The sequence below is a fragment of the Nannospalax galili genome, unplaced genomic scaffold (genome assembly GCF_000622305.1).
Source record: "Nannospalax galili isolate Female #2095 unplaced genomic scaffold, S.galili_v1.0 scaffold1812, whole genome shotgun sequence".
NCBI classification, from domain to species: Eukaryota; Metazoa; Chordata; class Mammalia; order Rodentia; family Spalacidae; genus Nannospalax; species Nannospalax galili.
In genome coordinates this window covers 563,021-576,784 of record NW_008331838.1, presented here as the reverse complement: position 1 = coordinate 576,784, position 13,764 = coordinate 563,021, and the positions used below count along the sequence as shown (strand labels likewise).

At 50.7% G+C, this 13,764-nt stretch overlaps 1 protein-coding gene and 1 pseudogene across 3 annotated transcripts; one reads left to right on the top strand and one right to left on the bottom strand.

Annotated features, from left to right (window-relative positions):
• Nucleotides 1-383: 383 nt before the first annotated feature.
• LOC103729068 lies at nucleotides 384-1,337 on the bottom strand (annotated as a pseudogene).
• A 1,430-nt stretch (nucleotides 1,338-2,767) lies between these two features.
• Iba57 (iron-sulfur cluster assembly factor IBA57) lies at nucleotides 2,768-10,310 on the top strand. 3 transcript variants are annotated; one of them, XM_008827026.3, is made up of 3 exons: nucleotides 2,768-3,108; nucleotides 8,452-8,792; nucleotides 9,141-10,310. In XM_008827026.3, the coding sequence occupies exons 1-3, from the start codon at nucleotides 2,768-2,770 to the stop codon at nucleotides 9,530-9,532; spliced, it is 1,074 nt and encodes a 357-aa protein (XP_008825248.1). In that variant the 3' UTR covers nucleotides 9,533-10,310. The 3 variants fall into 3 exon arrangements, with proteins under 3 accessions (XP_008825248.1, XP_029416444.1, XP_029416445.1); XM_029560584.1 differs by lacking the exon at nucleotides 2,768-3,108 and adding an exon at nucleotides 3,142-3,258; XM_029560585.1 differs by lacking the exon at nucleotides 2,768-3,108 and adding an exon at nucleotides 3,382-3,524.
• The last annotated feature ends 3,454 nt before the right edge of the window (nucleotides 10,311-13,764 follow it).

Here is a 13,764-nt window from a genome sequence, read left to right as displayed (position 1 = left end):
TATATTATTAAAAGGGAAAAAAAGTACTGAATTAGTACAGTCCTTTCCAAAAAGTCTTAAATTAAGGAGAAATCAATCTAATAGTATAAACGAGTATGGCTCAGAAAGAAAACTGAACATACCCCAGATCTGTCCATAAAAGCAATGATGGTACATCTTTAATATTAAAGAAATAGGCTATAAAAAGTTCAGTCTCAGCTGGGTGTGGTGGCGCATGCCTTTAATCCCAGCGCTCTGGAGGCACAGGCAGGCAGATCTCTGTGAGTTCAAGGCCAGCCTGGTCTACATAATGAGTTCCAGGACAGCTGGGCTACAGGGAGACCCTGTCTCAAAAAGACAAAAGAAAAAAAAAAAGTTCAGTCTCAGAATTGAGTTTTAACAGCTCATTTGTGCTCCTTGGTGGGTGCATGGGTTTGTTCGCTTTCTAGTATTTCTCACTGACCAATTCCGAAGAAAAAGAGCCATTTAATACAGAGAACTGGCCCCTGGACGTTGCTATATAATGGTGTACTGCTTCTCACTGGTTGTATCAAGGTTCATCTGGTTTGATTCTCCTTTGCTTCGAAATTCTTCTAAAGCTAACCTCGCAGCCAGATACTTGGATAAGTGATCAACAGTCACATTACCTGAAGTTTTTATATATCTTGTCTTCGCACTATCATCTTTTCCCATAAGTGTAGGATGGGGCCTGAATACTAACTCAATTTCACGAGCACCATCCATCACTGGATCAATTGCCATGTTGCATTGTTATCATCCAGTTCTAGCCCGGAATCATCCGATGTTTGGGTCCGTTTGTTACTAGGGCCTGCTTCCGGATTGCTGTGTGTGGACGCATTACTACAGTGGGAACTGTCGCCATTATCTTCTGCTCCACTACCGTTTCAATCTGTTGCTTCTTGCCTCGCTGTAGTCTGTTCATGGCCTGTATCTTCAGTCCTTCCTCAATGCTGTGGCTGAGCGCTCACTGATTATTGTGCTTGTTGACCCTGGCTAATACTCTCTCTTGATGAGCTTCATATTCATCACAACTTGGATAAATCTTGCTGATGAGTGTATCGAAGTTTGGGTCTGACCTTAGTCACCAATTTTGGAAACTAGTTTTTTCCGACAGGTAGGGCATTCTTTGTTGCCACTTCTAAGAGCTGTGATAATGCAATCTGCACAAAACGGTGTAAACACTCCTTTGTAGCCATGGTGTTCTTCAACATATCCAAACAAATTGGACACATTAAGTCACTGTGTAGACTTCTAGGTGAAACCACAATTTCCAAGCCATCTGTTACTGCTTCCTGAGGTGTTCTTTGTAATCTATTTGTCTGCACAGACTGAGACATTGCGGCTCCTGCCTCAGCCTGGAGCTCCGCTGGCCGCAGCCGGAGCAAGAATCGGGGATCAACCGCAGGCCGACCACCGCCGCGGCACACAATTTTTTTTTTTTTTTGGTTTTTTTTGAGACAGGGTTTCCCTGTAGCCCCAGCTGGTCTGGAACTCACTATGTAGACCAGGCTGACCTCGAACTCACAGAGATCCGCCTGCCTCCGCCTCCTGAGTGTTGGGATTAAAGGCCTGCGCCACCACGCCCAGCGAGATGAGCTGTTTTAAATCATGCTCCACACTCTCCCTGGGCACAGTCTACTTACATAGCAGCCCAAAGGAACAAAGACTTTCAGGGTAGTTTCTACACAAATTAAATATGGGGGCTGGAAAGACGGGTTGGTGGTTAGAGCACTGGCTGCTCTAGCAGAGGACAGGAGTTTGACTCCCAACACCCACATGGCAGCTAACAAACTTCCCTAACTCCAGTTCCAGGGGAATCCTATGCCCTCTTCTGACCTCCGAGGGTGTTGCACAGCACGGATGCACTTACATACATGCAGGCAATACACTTATACACATAAAAATAATAAAATATTTTTTAAAAACCACTAAATATGGAATCCTCATATTGTGGTAGAAGAGTAAGGACTAGGGACTGAAATGTCAAGATCAACATGTGAGAAGCCAGTTTGCAAAGACTGGATGCCCTTCCCTAATAGTTTCTGAGATGAAGGAGCTGGAGTCTTTTACATTAGGAACAGAGGTCAGCAAAACAAAGTCCAGAGTATCAGGAAATGCATGCTTAAACTTTTGGCCAGAATCCAGAAGAGATAGGAAAATAAAAGGAAACGTATGCTTAGTGCCAGGCCATGGATCTGAGTGCGGAGTGTTACAGATTCAGATCCGAGCTCAGAGGGCACCAGATTCCAGGCTCTTGTGTCTCACTCAGGGCAAAGGACAGGGTTAGAAACAGAAACAGAGACAGTTCATTAACCACAATGAAACAGGTAAAAGAAATGTTTGGATGCTTTTCTTTTCTGCTTCCTCCTTTTATCTTGGCCCTACTGGGGATCAAGTCCAGGGCTTCTTGTCTGCTGGAAAGCGCTCTACCACTGAGTTATATATCCCCAACCCTATTTTTGCCTTTTATTTGAAGTCAGGCTCCAAGTTGGCCAGGCAGGTCTTGAACTCGCATCCTCCTGCACACCAGGCATAAGACGGCAAATTTCACGTTTATGTGTAATTACAAATAGAAACCGTCTCCAGCTGGACCAAGAAGGCGGCAAGTGCGCTGCCTGGGCTCTGCCCTAAGCGGTTTACTTGGAAGGTGGGGCGTGCACACTGACGGACAGGCAGAGGCTCCGCCCACTCTGCCCCCCACGCACGCGCACCGCCCTCCGTCGCCGCCAGGGGTCGCTGTGCTGCCCGCACCCCACTCGTGCCCAAGATGGCGGCCGCGGCGCTGCTCCGGAGCGCGGCTGCAGGGCGCGGAGGCCAGGCCTGGCGCTGGCGGCCGCGCGCAGCCCCGAGGCGCTGCCTGGCTTGCGGCTCCAGCTTTCCCCGCTGCGACTCCGCAGACAGCGTGGCCTGGGCCTGCTTCCTGCTAGAAGAGCGCGCCCTCCTACGCGTGCGCGGTCCGGACGCCGCGCCCTTTCTGCTGGGGCTGCTAACCAATGAGCTGCCGCTTCCGGGTCCAGCGGCCGGCGCGGCCCCACCCTCTGCGCGCGCGGCGTACGCCCACTTCCTGAACGTGCAGGGCCGTACGCTCTATGACGTCATCTTGTACGGGTGAGCGAGGGTTGGGTGCGAAGCCGTTGGCGTCAGAGGTGATGGCCTAGCTGGATGCCCCAGGGAGGGATGTTCTGGGATGTACTCATTGGGCACTCAGGGGCGCATTCCCAGGAGGAGTTGGCTTGACACCCAAGGAAGATGTCTTGGGTAGGACTGGGAAGAGATTGAGGGACTCCCACGAGGAGCCGGCTACACACCCTAGGGAGGGTTTTCTGGGTGGGACATAGACACCCAGGGGCGCACTCCAGGAGGAGCTGCTACATAGATCTAGATTAGATACCGCAGAAAACATGTCCAGAGGAGAATGGGCTAGACACAGAGAAGAGGGCACCCAGGGAAGGATGGCCCATGGAAGGCATTCAGGTTGGACTTGCACACAGCCTTGTGCCTTCTCCCAACCAGTCAAGTCAGAGGTATATACCTTCAAGGTGGGGGCTCCCTAAGCCTTGACTGTCACCCCCTCCTCAGTGCATGGAGGAACTGCATTGGTCCTTGGGGCTTTGTGCCGAGGGCTGCTCTGCACATCACCTTGTCTCCAGTGACGGACTGTCAGTGTTCTGAGCATCCCGTTTGCTTCTTGCCTGTTTGCCCTCTTCAGTGCCAGCTGTATCCATGTATGATCTCATTAGCCGTGCAGACCTGACTGTGACTATAAGTAACATTTGTTGGGCACACTGGGCAGAACCTGTATTTATAGAGTTGAATTCTCACTTGCTTACCAGGACCCAAGTTCTGAAATCTCAGGACCATCTAGCAGGCATGTGTGTGGCAGAACCAGCACTGAAGACCCACCCTCTCTGGCCTGCCCTTGGGTCAGCCCTCCCTGACTCAAACCTGAGTCCAGTCCTGGCCACCTGAGCTTCCTGGTATCTTCCAGAGTTGGATTTTGGGGAGCGTCTTCAGTAGCCCCGTAGATGCTCAGAGTTGGGTGTGTGCACGGTGTCTTCAAGATCTTTCCTGAATGCGTGAGGGTGGCTCTTCCAGGTGGAAAGTGGTCACTGGGAATAGGCATTCATGGTGTCGCTATGCAGATGCTGCCTGTACTTCTGTGGAGTAGCCTAGGGCATCTATCTATCCTAGGGATCTTGAAAGCCATGATGATGTGACTTGAGGGATCTGTTCACTGTATCCCAACTCTTAGCAGACTCTTTGGATCTAGAACCTGGGCAGCAAATGACAGCCCTTTGGCCAGACCCAATGTGGTACTCTGGTAGCGATTTCTGTGAGAACCCCCAGCACACCTATTTTCCTCCCCTCAGTCTTGTTAGGGCTGTGGTGTCTCAGGCCTAAACTGGTCACTGCCCTTGGCAGAAAATGCATGGATATTGCCCTGGAGGCTTAGTGCTGACTGCATTTCCAGGATGCCATTGGCTGTGTGTGTTACCAGGGTGGGGGTAGGGAGATCCTGGGCCAGCAAGAAGAAGCTCTTCAAGTGCTGGTTTCTGGTGGCTTTCATCCCCTTTGGTGGTTGGCAGGGATGGGCCGTGTAGCTGCAGTTGTCCATTGGGAGTACCAGAATGTGGTGTCTTCTAGAGTTGAAGACCTTGAGTGTCAGGAGGGGAGCCTTGATCCTGCAAATGTTAGCAGCTCTGGGCCAAGGAAGTGGAAATTCCTCAGCCCTTGGTTGCAGTCACCTTGTGGAGTCCAGGGAGGCCTAGCGTATGGGGATTCCTCAGCCCGTCAGCAGCCAGTGTTGCAGTTCCTATGTAGGCCCAGGAAGTTGTGATTCCTTAGCCATTAACACAAGGTAGTGTCACAGCTCTGCACAGTCTCAGATCCCGGGTCTAAAGGCTTGACAGTTCCCTGGAATTCTTCAGTGTCCTGGGCCTGCAGTTCTCTTCTCTGGCTTCTTAAACCCTCATCTCTTTTCAGCCTCAGCTTTCCACGCTCTTACCATCTCTCTACTTCCGCTGCCCTCCTTCCTTTTCTGCCTTCAAAATGATCAGCTGCTCCTGCTTCAGCTGTCAGGCAGCTGGCAGCCTTGTCCATCCTGCAACTTGGCTTGTCCCTTGCTCATGTGCCACCACAGTCGCTCCCCTGCCTCTGCTGACCTCTGCCATCCCTGCTGCTGCTTTCTCTGTTACTGGCCCAACCTACACAACTAAACGTAGGCCAGAAAACAGCACTGAAGGAAGCCTTTTGTTGGGTCTAATGCTTCAGTACTAGAGAAGCTCAGGAGCGTCTCCCTCCAGACGCGGCACACGAGCTTCAGCAGCCTGCTTCTATATGGGAAGATTTGTGGACTAATCAGTCTTGCCCATTGGCACCTTCACAACGATTAAGGCTTGTGTTTTAGACAATCATAACCCTGTGTCTTTAGCAGTAGTGATAGCAATCCCTCTGCTAGGCTGCCAGGGGAGATGATTTCCCTTTGGTGTGGGTGGCAGTGGTTTCAGGGTCATTTAGGGTTCACTGAGACTTGTGATGACAAAAAGTCTGATAAAGATTGCTTTAAACAGCCCTGGCTAAAGTTGGGCCTTTAGCAGGCACTCAGCTATGACCATCATCATTTTCTCAGGGCATCCAAGGAGGGTTCCAGGTTGGGGTGCCAGCATAAGTGTGGTCTGGCTCCCTGTTTGACAGTCCTTTTGCTCAGGGCAGCAAGGGAGACGCTAGCAGCTGCCAATCGGAGTAAATTGCCTTTCCCCAAGATCTTTGCTTGTTTATAAGAACACTAGGAGTGCCTGCAAGTATAAGTTTAAATAACTCAGTAACTCTGATGGAAGTTAGAACTTGTCAACTTGCAGGATCTAGAATTATCTAGAAAACAAACCTCTAGGCATGTCTTGGGGTAGTTTCTAGAGTGGGTTAACTGAGGTTGGAAGACCCACCCTAAATGTGGGATGTCTAATCCCGTGGGCTGGGGTCCTGGACTGAACAGAAAGAAGAAAGTGAACTGAGAACCCACATCTCTTTCTGCTTCCGGATTTAAGGATGCAGTGTGCCCAGATGCTGTTATGACTCCCCCATGATGGCTATACCCTCAGACCGTGAGCCAGAATAAGTCCTTCCTTCAGAGTTGCTTCTTGTCAGGTGTTTGGTCACAGAAGTGAGATAAGTAACTAATGCAAACACTAGTGAGTTTTTTGAGACATGATTTCATGTAGACCAGGCTGATTTTGAGTTCCCTACGTAGCCAAGGCTAATTTTGAACTCCTGATCCTCTAGCCTCTATTTTGCAAATGCTGGGATTACAGTTATGTACCACCATGTTTGGCTAATAGTGATTTTTTAAAAAAAGGTTTATTTTTAATTATCTCTGTGTGTGTGTCTTGTGGGGTATGTTCCTGTGGAGGCCAGTGGTGTCTTAATTTCCTGGAGCAGGAGTTATGGGTGGTTGTGAGCTGCCTGACATGGGTGCTAGGAACCAAACTTGGATGCTCTGCAAAGGTAGCAAGTGTTTTTTGTTTTTTTTTTGTCTTTTTGAGACAGGGTCTCTCTGTAGTCCCAGCTGTCCTGGAACTCACTATGTAGACCAGGCTGGCCTTGAACTCACAGAGAGATCCTCCTGCCTCTGCCTCCCGAGTGCTGGGATTAAAGGCGGGTGCCACCGCGCCCAGCCTGCAAGTGTTCTTTTTTAAAAAATATTTTATTTTTATTTTATGTGTATGACTGTATTGTCTGCATATACGTGAGTGCACCCGTGCCACGGAGGTCAGAAGAGGGGGTCGGATTCCCCTGGAACTGCAATTAAGGACGGTGGGTGCCGGGAATAGAACCTGGGTCCTCTGCAAGAGCAGTCAGCGCTCTTAACTGCTGAGCCATCTCTCCAGTCCCGCCAGCCCCAATTTCTAAAACTAAAATTAGAAAAAATTTAAATTGTGTGTGTGTGTGTGTGTGTGTGTGTGCGTGTACAGATGCGAAAGCCAGAGGTAACACTGAGTGTCTAATACTCGACCTTATTAGAAAAGTTTTAAAATACTGATTTTGTATGTATGTGCTCATGTGCCATGGCATGTATGTGGAAGTCAGAGGACATCTTTCAAGAGTTGGTTCTCTTCTTCCACCCTGTGGGTCCCAGGAATTGAACCTGGGTCATCAACTTTTGTGACAAGCACCTTTACCTGCTGAGCCATCTCACCAGCCCCACTGGTGCCTTTTCTATCATTGGGACTGGAGCTGTCTTCACTTTAGAGCCATTGAAGCTGTGAGGTCCTGTCCTGGACAGGTCTGGACTGGGGGCCTGGCTGAGAGCTGCCCCATGTGTGGCCTCAGACTGTCTGGGCAGTGTGCTCTCTTAGGTGGTGTTTGCCTCATCCTTGGGGGTGGGGCTGAATATGCAAAGTTGAGCCTGCCTCTACTGCTCGCTGGCATCAGGCCTCTGTTGCATCTGTCTCTGCACAGCTCAACTTCGATCTCCATGGTCTCAGGCTGTGACTGGGTTCTAACCACCATATGGCTGGCACTGAGGAACAGATTTGCTCTCAGTTGCCTTCATAGGACATATTTTCCAGGTGATGACTGCATACCCTTGGTCTGACCAAGTCTATCCCCAGCCCTTTATGTCCTGGAACCTCCTGGTATATTGAGTCGTTCCTTGGCAGGTTGTCTGGTACCCAGTCCCTGACCCCAGCTTGTTCTTCATTCCCAGCCCCACTGTCTTTCCCTCAGATCCAGTGAGGTGGGGTTCTCTACCACAAAGCCCAGGTGGTATGAGGCTGGCCCTGCATCAGCCATTGTAGGACTTCTGGGTTCAGTAGCTATGTAGGGGCAGTACCTTTTCACAGCTGTCTCAGCTCAGCCAAGCACAGCAGCTGGGGGCTCTCTGCCTTGCTGTGCAGTCATAGAGTCCTGTGGCTGTCAGCTCGGTGTAGCTTATCCTAGTGTGAACTTTGTGGGTGCATCCCTACATGGAAGTGAGTACACTCTCTGCTGTGATCCCATCAGTACACTTTATAAGCCCAGCCCTGTGTGGGGAGTCACCGTTGTCTCATGGTCCCACAGTGGATTTGGCTACTAGTGTGGGTATTCTGGAGATGTCTTGTGTTGCCAAGGGCAGGCCTCTCTGTACCTGACTATGTTTAGTGATGAGACCAAGGCTTGCCCACCCCTGACATAGCAGTGTAGCCTCATGTATACAAGTTATGGCTCTGCACATTGGCCATTTCCATTGCCTGTCAGGCTGCATGGAGGCCACTCTGGAGACATGGTCCCATGTAGCTGTGGGCACGGCTTTTAGTCTCTCATGAGCCAGCCATGGATTTGGCTCTAGGGACACATACCACACTCTGGAGGGGTGGCCCAGGGTGCTGTTCTCTGTGTCTCAGTCTTCACCTCATGCTTGATGAGCACTGGACAGGGACTCCTCCCAGCTCTAAGCCCTCTGCCTCTCTCATACAGACTCCCCTTGTGCACTGAGGAGGCACCAGACTTTCTCCTGGAATGTGACAGCTCTGTTCTGGGTGCTCTGCAGAAGCACCTCTCCACGTATAAGATCCGACGGAAGGTCACTGTGGAGCCGCAGCCAGAGCTTCATGTGTGGGCTGTGCTGCCCAGCACTCCCCAGGTCCTTGAGGCTGTGCCACTGCTGGAGAGGGTGGATGCCACCACTGTCCTCATCCGTGATCCCCGGACTGTATATATGGGGTGGCGGCTCCTCACCCAGGATGATGGCCCAGCGCTGGTGCCCAAGGGACAGCTTAGGAACCTTCAGGATTATCACATGCACCGGTACCAGCAAGGTATGGGTTGGGTGGAGAGGGGCAGCCATGCCAAGCTGGTCTTGGGGGAGGGGTGGTGAGGCTTAGAGGGCCCAGGTGGACTCCAGGAGGGGCAAAGGCAGAAGGGCTGGGTAGACCCCAGAAGATACACAGGGGCCAGGTGGACCTCAGGACCCAGTGGACCCCAGGAGGAGCAGAAGTTCTGAGTGGACCCCAGGAAGGGCTGAGGGGTTGGTGGATCCCAGCACAGGCAGAGGGGCTAGGTGGACCTCAGAAGGAGGCAGAAGGGTTGGGTGAACCCCAGGAGAGGCAGAGGAAATGGGTAGATGCTAGAAGGAGCTTATTCTCTCTGGTTTTTGACCCCCACAGGCATCCCAGAGGGGGTCTGTGACCTGCCCCCAGGGGTGGCTCTACCCCTGGAGTCCAACCTGGCCTTCATGAATGGCGTGAGCTTCACCAAGGGCTGCTACATTGGGCAGGAGCTGACGGCCCGCACCCACCACACAGGTGTCATTCGCAAGCGCCTCTTCCCCGTGCGTCTTAAGGGTCCCTTGCCTGCCAGTGGCATTGATCCTGGCACCTTAGTGGTGACTGCAACAGGACAGGTGGCTGGCAAGTTCAGGGCTGGCCAGGGGCATATGGGGCTGGCCCTGCTTAGGTCAGAGACAATCAAGAGTCCTCTCCATATTAGGACCTCTGATAGCCAACAGGTGACTGTGACTGCATTGGTGCCAGACTGGTGGCCCACAGCCACCAAGTAGCTTGGATGCTCTGGAGTTCCATTGGCCTTAAGAGTTACCAGGATGCCTCAGAGCCTCTCTGTGTGAGGTCTTCTAGCCCATATGCTGTGCCCTGATGGGTATGAGCCCTACTTCCTGTGGTGGCCTCCTGGAACATATGCACTGGGAAAATCCCATGTGTCCCAGGCTGTAGGCAGGCTGACACTTCTTGCAGAGGGTCGTAAACCCATGGGCTGTCCTCATCCGAGAAGGTCTGTGACAGAGAACAGAGTAACCATCCTGAGGCTCTCCCTTGGGCCAGATGGAGATTCCATACAGTCCATGGGCTAAGGACAGATTGAGGCCTGTGTCTAGCAGCAGGTCCCCAGCCTTGTCCCATCACCGAGGGAGGTGCCCTGTGTGCCTGCAGAGTCTCTCAGCTGGAGACATAAGCTTTGCATTCTTTTGAAACACATCTCAGTGTGGGAATCATGTGGGTTGTCTGTGGGTTGGGGATGTTGGATCCCTTGGGATTGGGACGTGTGCTCTGTGAGTCATACAGATTGCACACTGGCTGTTTCCAAATGCACCTTTTCACTCAAGGTGAGCTGCTGTCTTTTGACACTGGCTCCAGCAGGGGCAGAGCCAAGGGCTCAGGTTCATCTGGGAGGGGCTTCTGCTTGGCTAATCTGCTGGTTTGGGATGTTACCTGTGCTTTCAGTAAGGAGTGACTGCATTACCTCCCTGTGAACCACTCCTTCCTCTGTTTATAATGTGAACTGGGGGTCTCACCCAAAGCCCAGGACTATTAAAGTGTGGTCTACAAACAGCCCCTTTGGAACTCTGGTTTCATTTAAAGGTGGGTTTGATAGAGCAAACCCATGCAACAGCTGTCCCTGGATAACAGTGAGGGCACACCAGATGAAAGTGCCTTGTTATAACTGTGCCCAGGTTAGCCTTGAATTGAAGAGCACCCTGCCTCAGCCTCACAAGTACCAGAATGACATGCATGCACCATGTGTTCCACAACATAAATCTATTTCTCTCTTAAAAAAATCTTATTTATTATTTTTATTTTATGTGTATAAGTATTTTGTCTGCATTTATGTAGGTGTACCACATGCATGCAATGTCCACAAAGGCTAGAAGAGAGTGTTAGGTTCCCTAGAACTGGAGTTATAGATGGTTGTTAGCCACCATGTGAGTGCTGGGAATCGAACCTTGGTCCTCTAGAAGAACAGAGAGTGATCTTAACTGCTGAGCCATTTCTCAGCCCCTATTTCTCTGCTTTTAAAAGATTTATTGTGCATGTGTGTATGTGTATGTATCTATTTGTGCATGTATGTGTGGGTATCCTTGGAGCCAGAGTTACAGGCATGTGAGCTGCCCAACATGGGTGCTAGGAACTGGATTCCAGTTCTCTGCAAGAGCAGCAAGTGTTCTCAACTGCTGAGCCATCTCTTCAGCCTTGGTAAATCTATTCCCACAGAGTTCTGCAGGCCTTACTGGGCTGTCAGGAAGTGGGGAAGCCCTGTGCCTAGGCATAGGGAATGGGTGCCAGGCCTTAGGGCTTGTGATGGGCATCCCTGAGCTGTTGTCTGCAGGGCCCCCGAGGTGAGACCACAGGGAGTGCCTGGGTGGCCATTTTGGTGCCAGGAGGAGTGGGAATGCTTCTAAGAACCTATGGCCTCAGAGGCCACCTAGGCTTGGGTCCTGGGTTCACTTCCAGCTGAAGCAGTTTTCAGTGACCCAGAAGATGTCATGGGGGTCCTCTGAATGGATTGGTGGTGTGGGGGCGAGGACTTGGCCAGCCTGACAAGCCCAGGTGGTCTCCGTCAGGCAGAATGTGATGGGGGGAACAACCTGAACCCCCACCATGGTGCTGAATGAGTGTTCAGCACTGGGGACCCAGGGCACATTGAACACAGTCACCCCTGTATAGGGTGAAATGAATTTCTCTCAAATGTATTTATTAGTTACCTTTGGTCACTGTGACCAAGAGACCTGACAGAAACAACTTTTGAAGGATGGTTTATTTGGGCTCACTTTTCAGAGGGTTGCAGTTCATGACAACGGGAGTGTGGTAGGTTCCCCACACTGTGAGGGACCAGGTAGCAGAGAAAGGCCAGAACCAGAAGCAGGCACGACTTTGAAAGGCCTGCCCAGCGACAGGCCTCGAATCCCAGAGGTTCCGCAGCCTCCCACAACAGCACCACTGGCCAGGGACCAAGTGCTCAAACACCAGCCTGTGCAGGACATTTCAGATCCAAACCACTACACTTGGGGCACACATAGGAGGCTGTTCAGACCCCAGCATGAGTGACAGGCCCTGCCTGCCCTACTTAGCTGGGACCTGACCACAGCCTTGACAGCCTTGTGCCCTGTGGCTGCTTTGCCCCTGGCTCCCTCTATTCAGGATGAACACTGCCGCTTTATCCATTGGGGTAAAGGGAGCCTGGTATGCTCTGGAGGTCTGTGGTTGTTGCCCTTGCAGAAGACTCAGCAGGTGTCACTGCCTTGTGGTCCCACCCGGGAACCTTTTAATTGACACAGGGACCTTTGATGGATCCCAGGAAGCTTCCTTTCAGGTTACAGCCATATGATTGACTGATTGTGCCCTCTCCAACCTGACAGGAAAGTGCCAGGTACACTTCATTACCTCTCGTGCTTCCCAGCTTTCCCAAGGAGGCCAAGCAGGTTCTGAGGCAAGCCCACAGGGTAGCGGAAGGGCGGGACCCCCCCAAAAGGCTGCTTTTAGCTGAGGTGCAGCTGCCTTGTGGGGTGCTTCCCCACTGCCTACTGTCAGGCTCTTCAGGTATTGGGAGGCATTGAGCAGATCCACATTTGCTATGTTCTATTTCAACAGTTTATTATTTTATTTTTTAAAACTTTTTTTTTTTTTTTTTTTTTTTTTTTTTTTGAGACAGGGTCTCCGTGTAGCCCCAGCTGTCCTGGAACTCACTATATAGACCAGGCTGGCCTTGAACTCAGAGATCTGCCTTGCCTCTGCCTCCCGAGAGTGCTCGGATTAAAGGCGTGCGCCACTAGGCCTGGCTAAAAACATTTTGCTTTTTAAAATATACTTTTAAATTAAAACTTAAAAAATTTATTTATTTATTTTTTGGTCTTTTTGAGACAGGGTCTCCCTGTAGCCCCAGCTGTCCTGGAACTCACTATGTAGACCAGGCTGGCCTTGAAGAGGTGACGGGTCCCCTAGAACTGCAGATTGTTGTCAGCTGCCATGTGGGTGCTGGGACCTGAACCCAAGTCCTCTACAATAGTTGCCAGTGCTCCTAACTGCTGAGCCATCTCTCCAGCCCCTAACTTGGCAGTTTAGAAAAGTAAAGTGTCACACAGTAAGTGTTTTGTTAATGAGTAGAATCACAGGGACCTCAGGGCCACTCTGGGTGGCCCAGGTCTGAGTTTGGTCTTTACATTCTCAAAGGCATCTGTATGGACCCCAGTCCAGACACTGGAAAACCGTTGGCTGGCATCCAGCCCTGCTTTTCAGTGTGTTTTGTAAAACGTATGATGCTGTGAAAAATAAACTGGTTAAGAAAAAAAAAAGTGTAGTTATTTCTGGTGTTCTTGTGGAAAAACTTAACTCCAAACAGAGTTTTGGTGGTTTCCAGTCACTGGGACCTGGCTCCCCAGGGAAAAGGCCCGTCTCCTGAGCTTCTGTCACAGCAGTGCAGGCTCTGACTGAAGACAGCAGCAGACTTGGAGCTGAGTAGCCTGGGGAGGGCAGGCTCTTACCAGCCAGGGAAGCTTGAGGTGTCAGACATCACAGTATACTGGGAAACTATCACAGCTGCTCCGTAGAATCCTGAACAAGGGCCAGTAGAAAGAAAAGCAATCCTACAAGTTCTAAGATAGAGTAAAAGACACAGCATATAAAATAATTGTGTTGACTATATTGATAGAGATAAAAGATTTAAATTAAAAAAAAGTTTTTATTTTATGTGTACGCATGTATTGCCTGCATGTAGGTAAGTGCACCCATGTTGTGCAATGCCCGCAGAGGTCAGAAGAGGCTGTCGGATCCCCTGGGACTGGAGTTATGGACAGTTGTTAGCTGCCATGTGGGTGCTGGGATTTGAACCCGGGTCTTCTGCAAGAACAACCAGTGTTCTTAACTGCTTAGCCATCTCTCTAGCCCCAGGATTTAAATTTGAGTAAAACTGGAGAGAGACTAGTGATTACCAGAGATGGGACAATAGTGGAGAGGGAGGGGGAGAGTTTGGTTAACAGGTTCAAGATCACAGCAGCTAGGG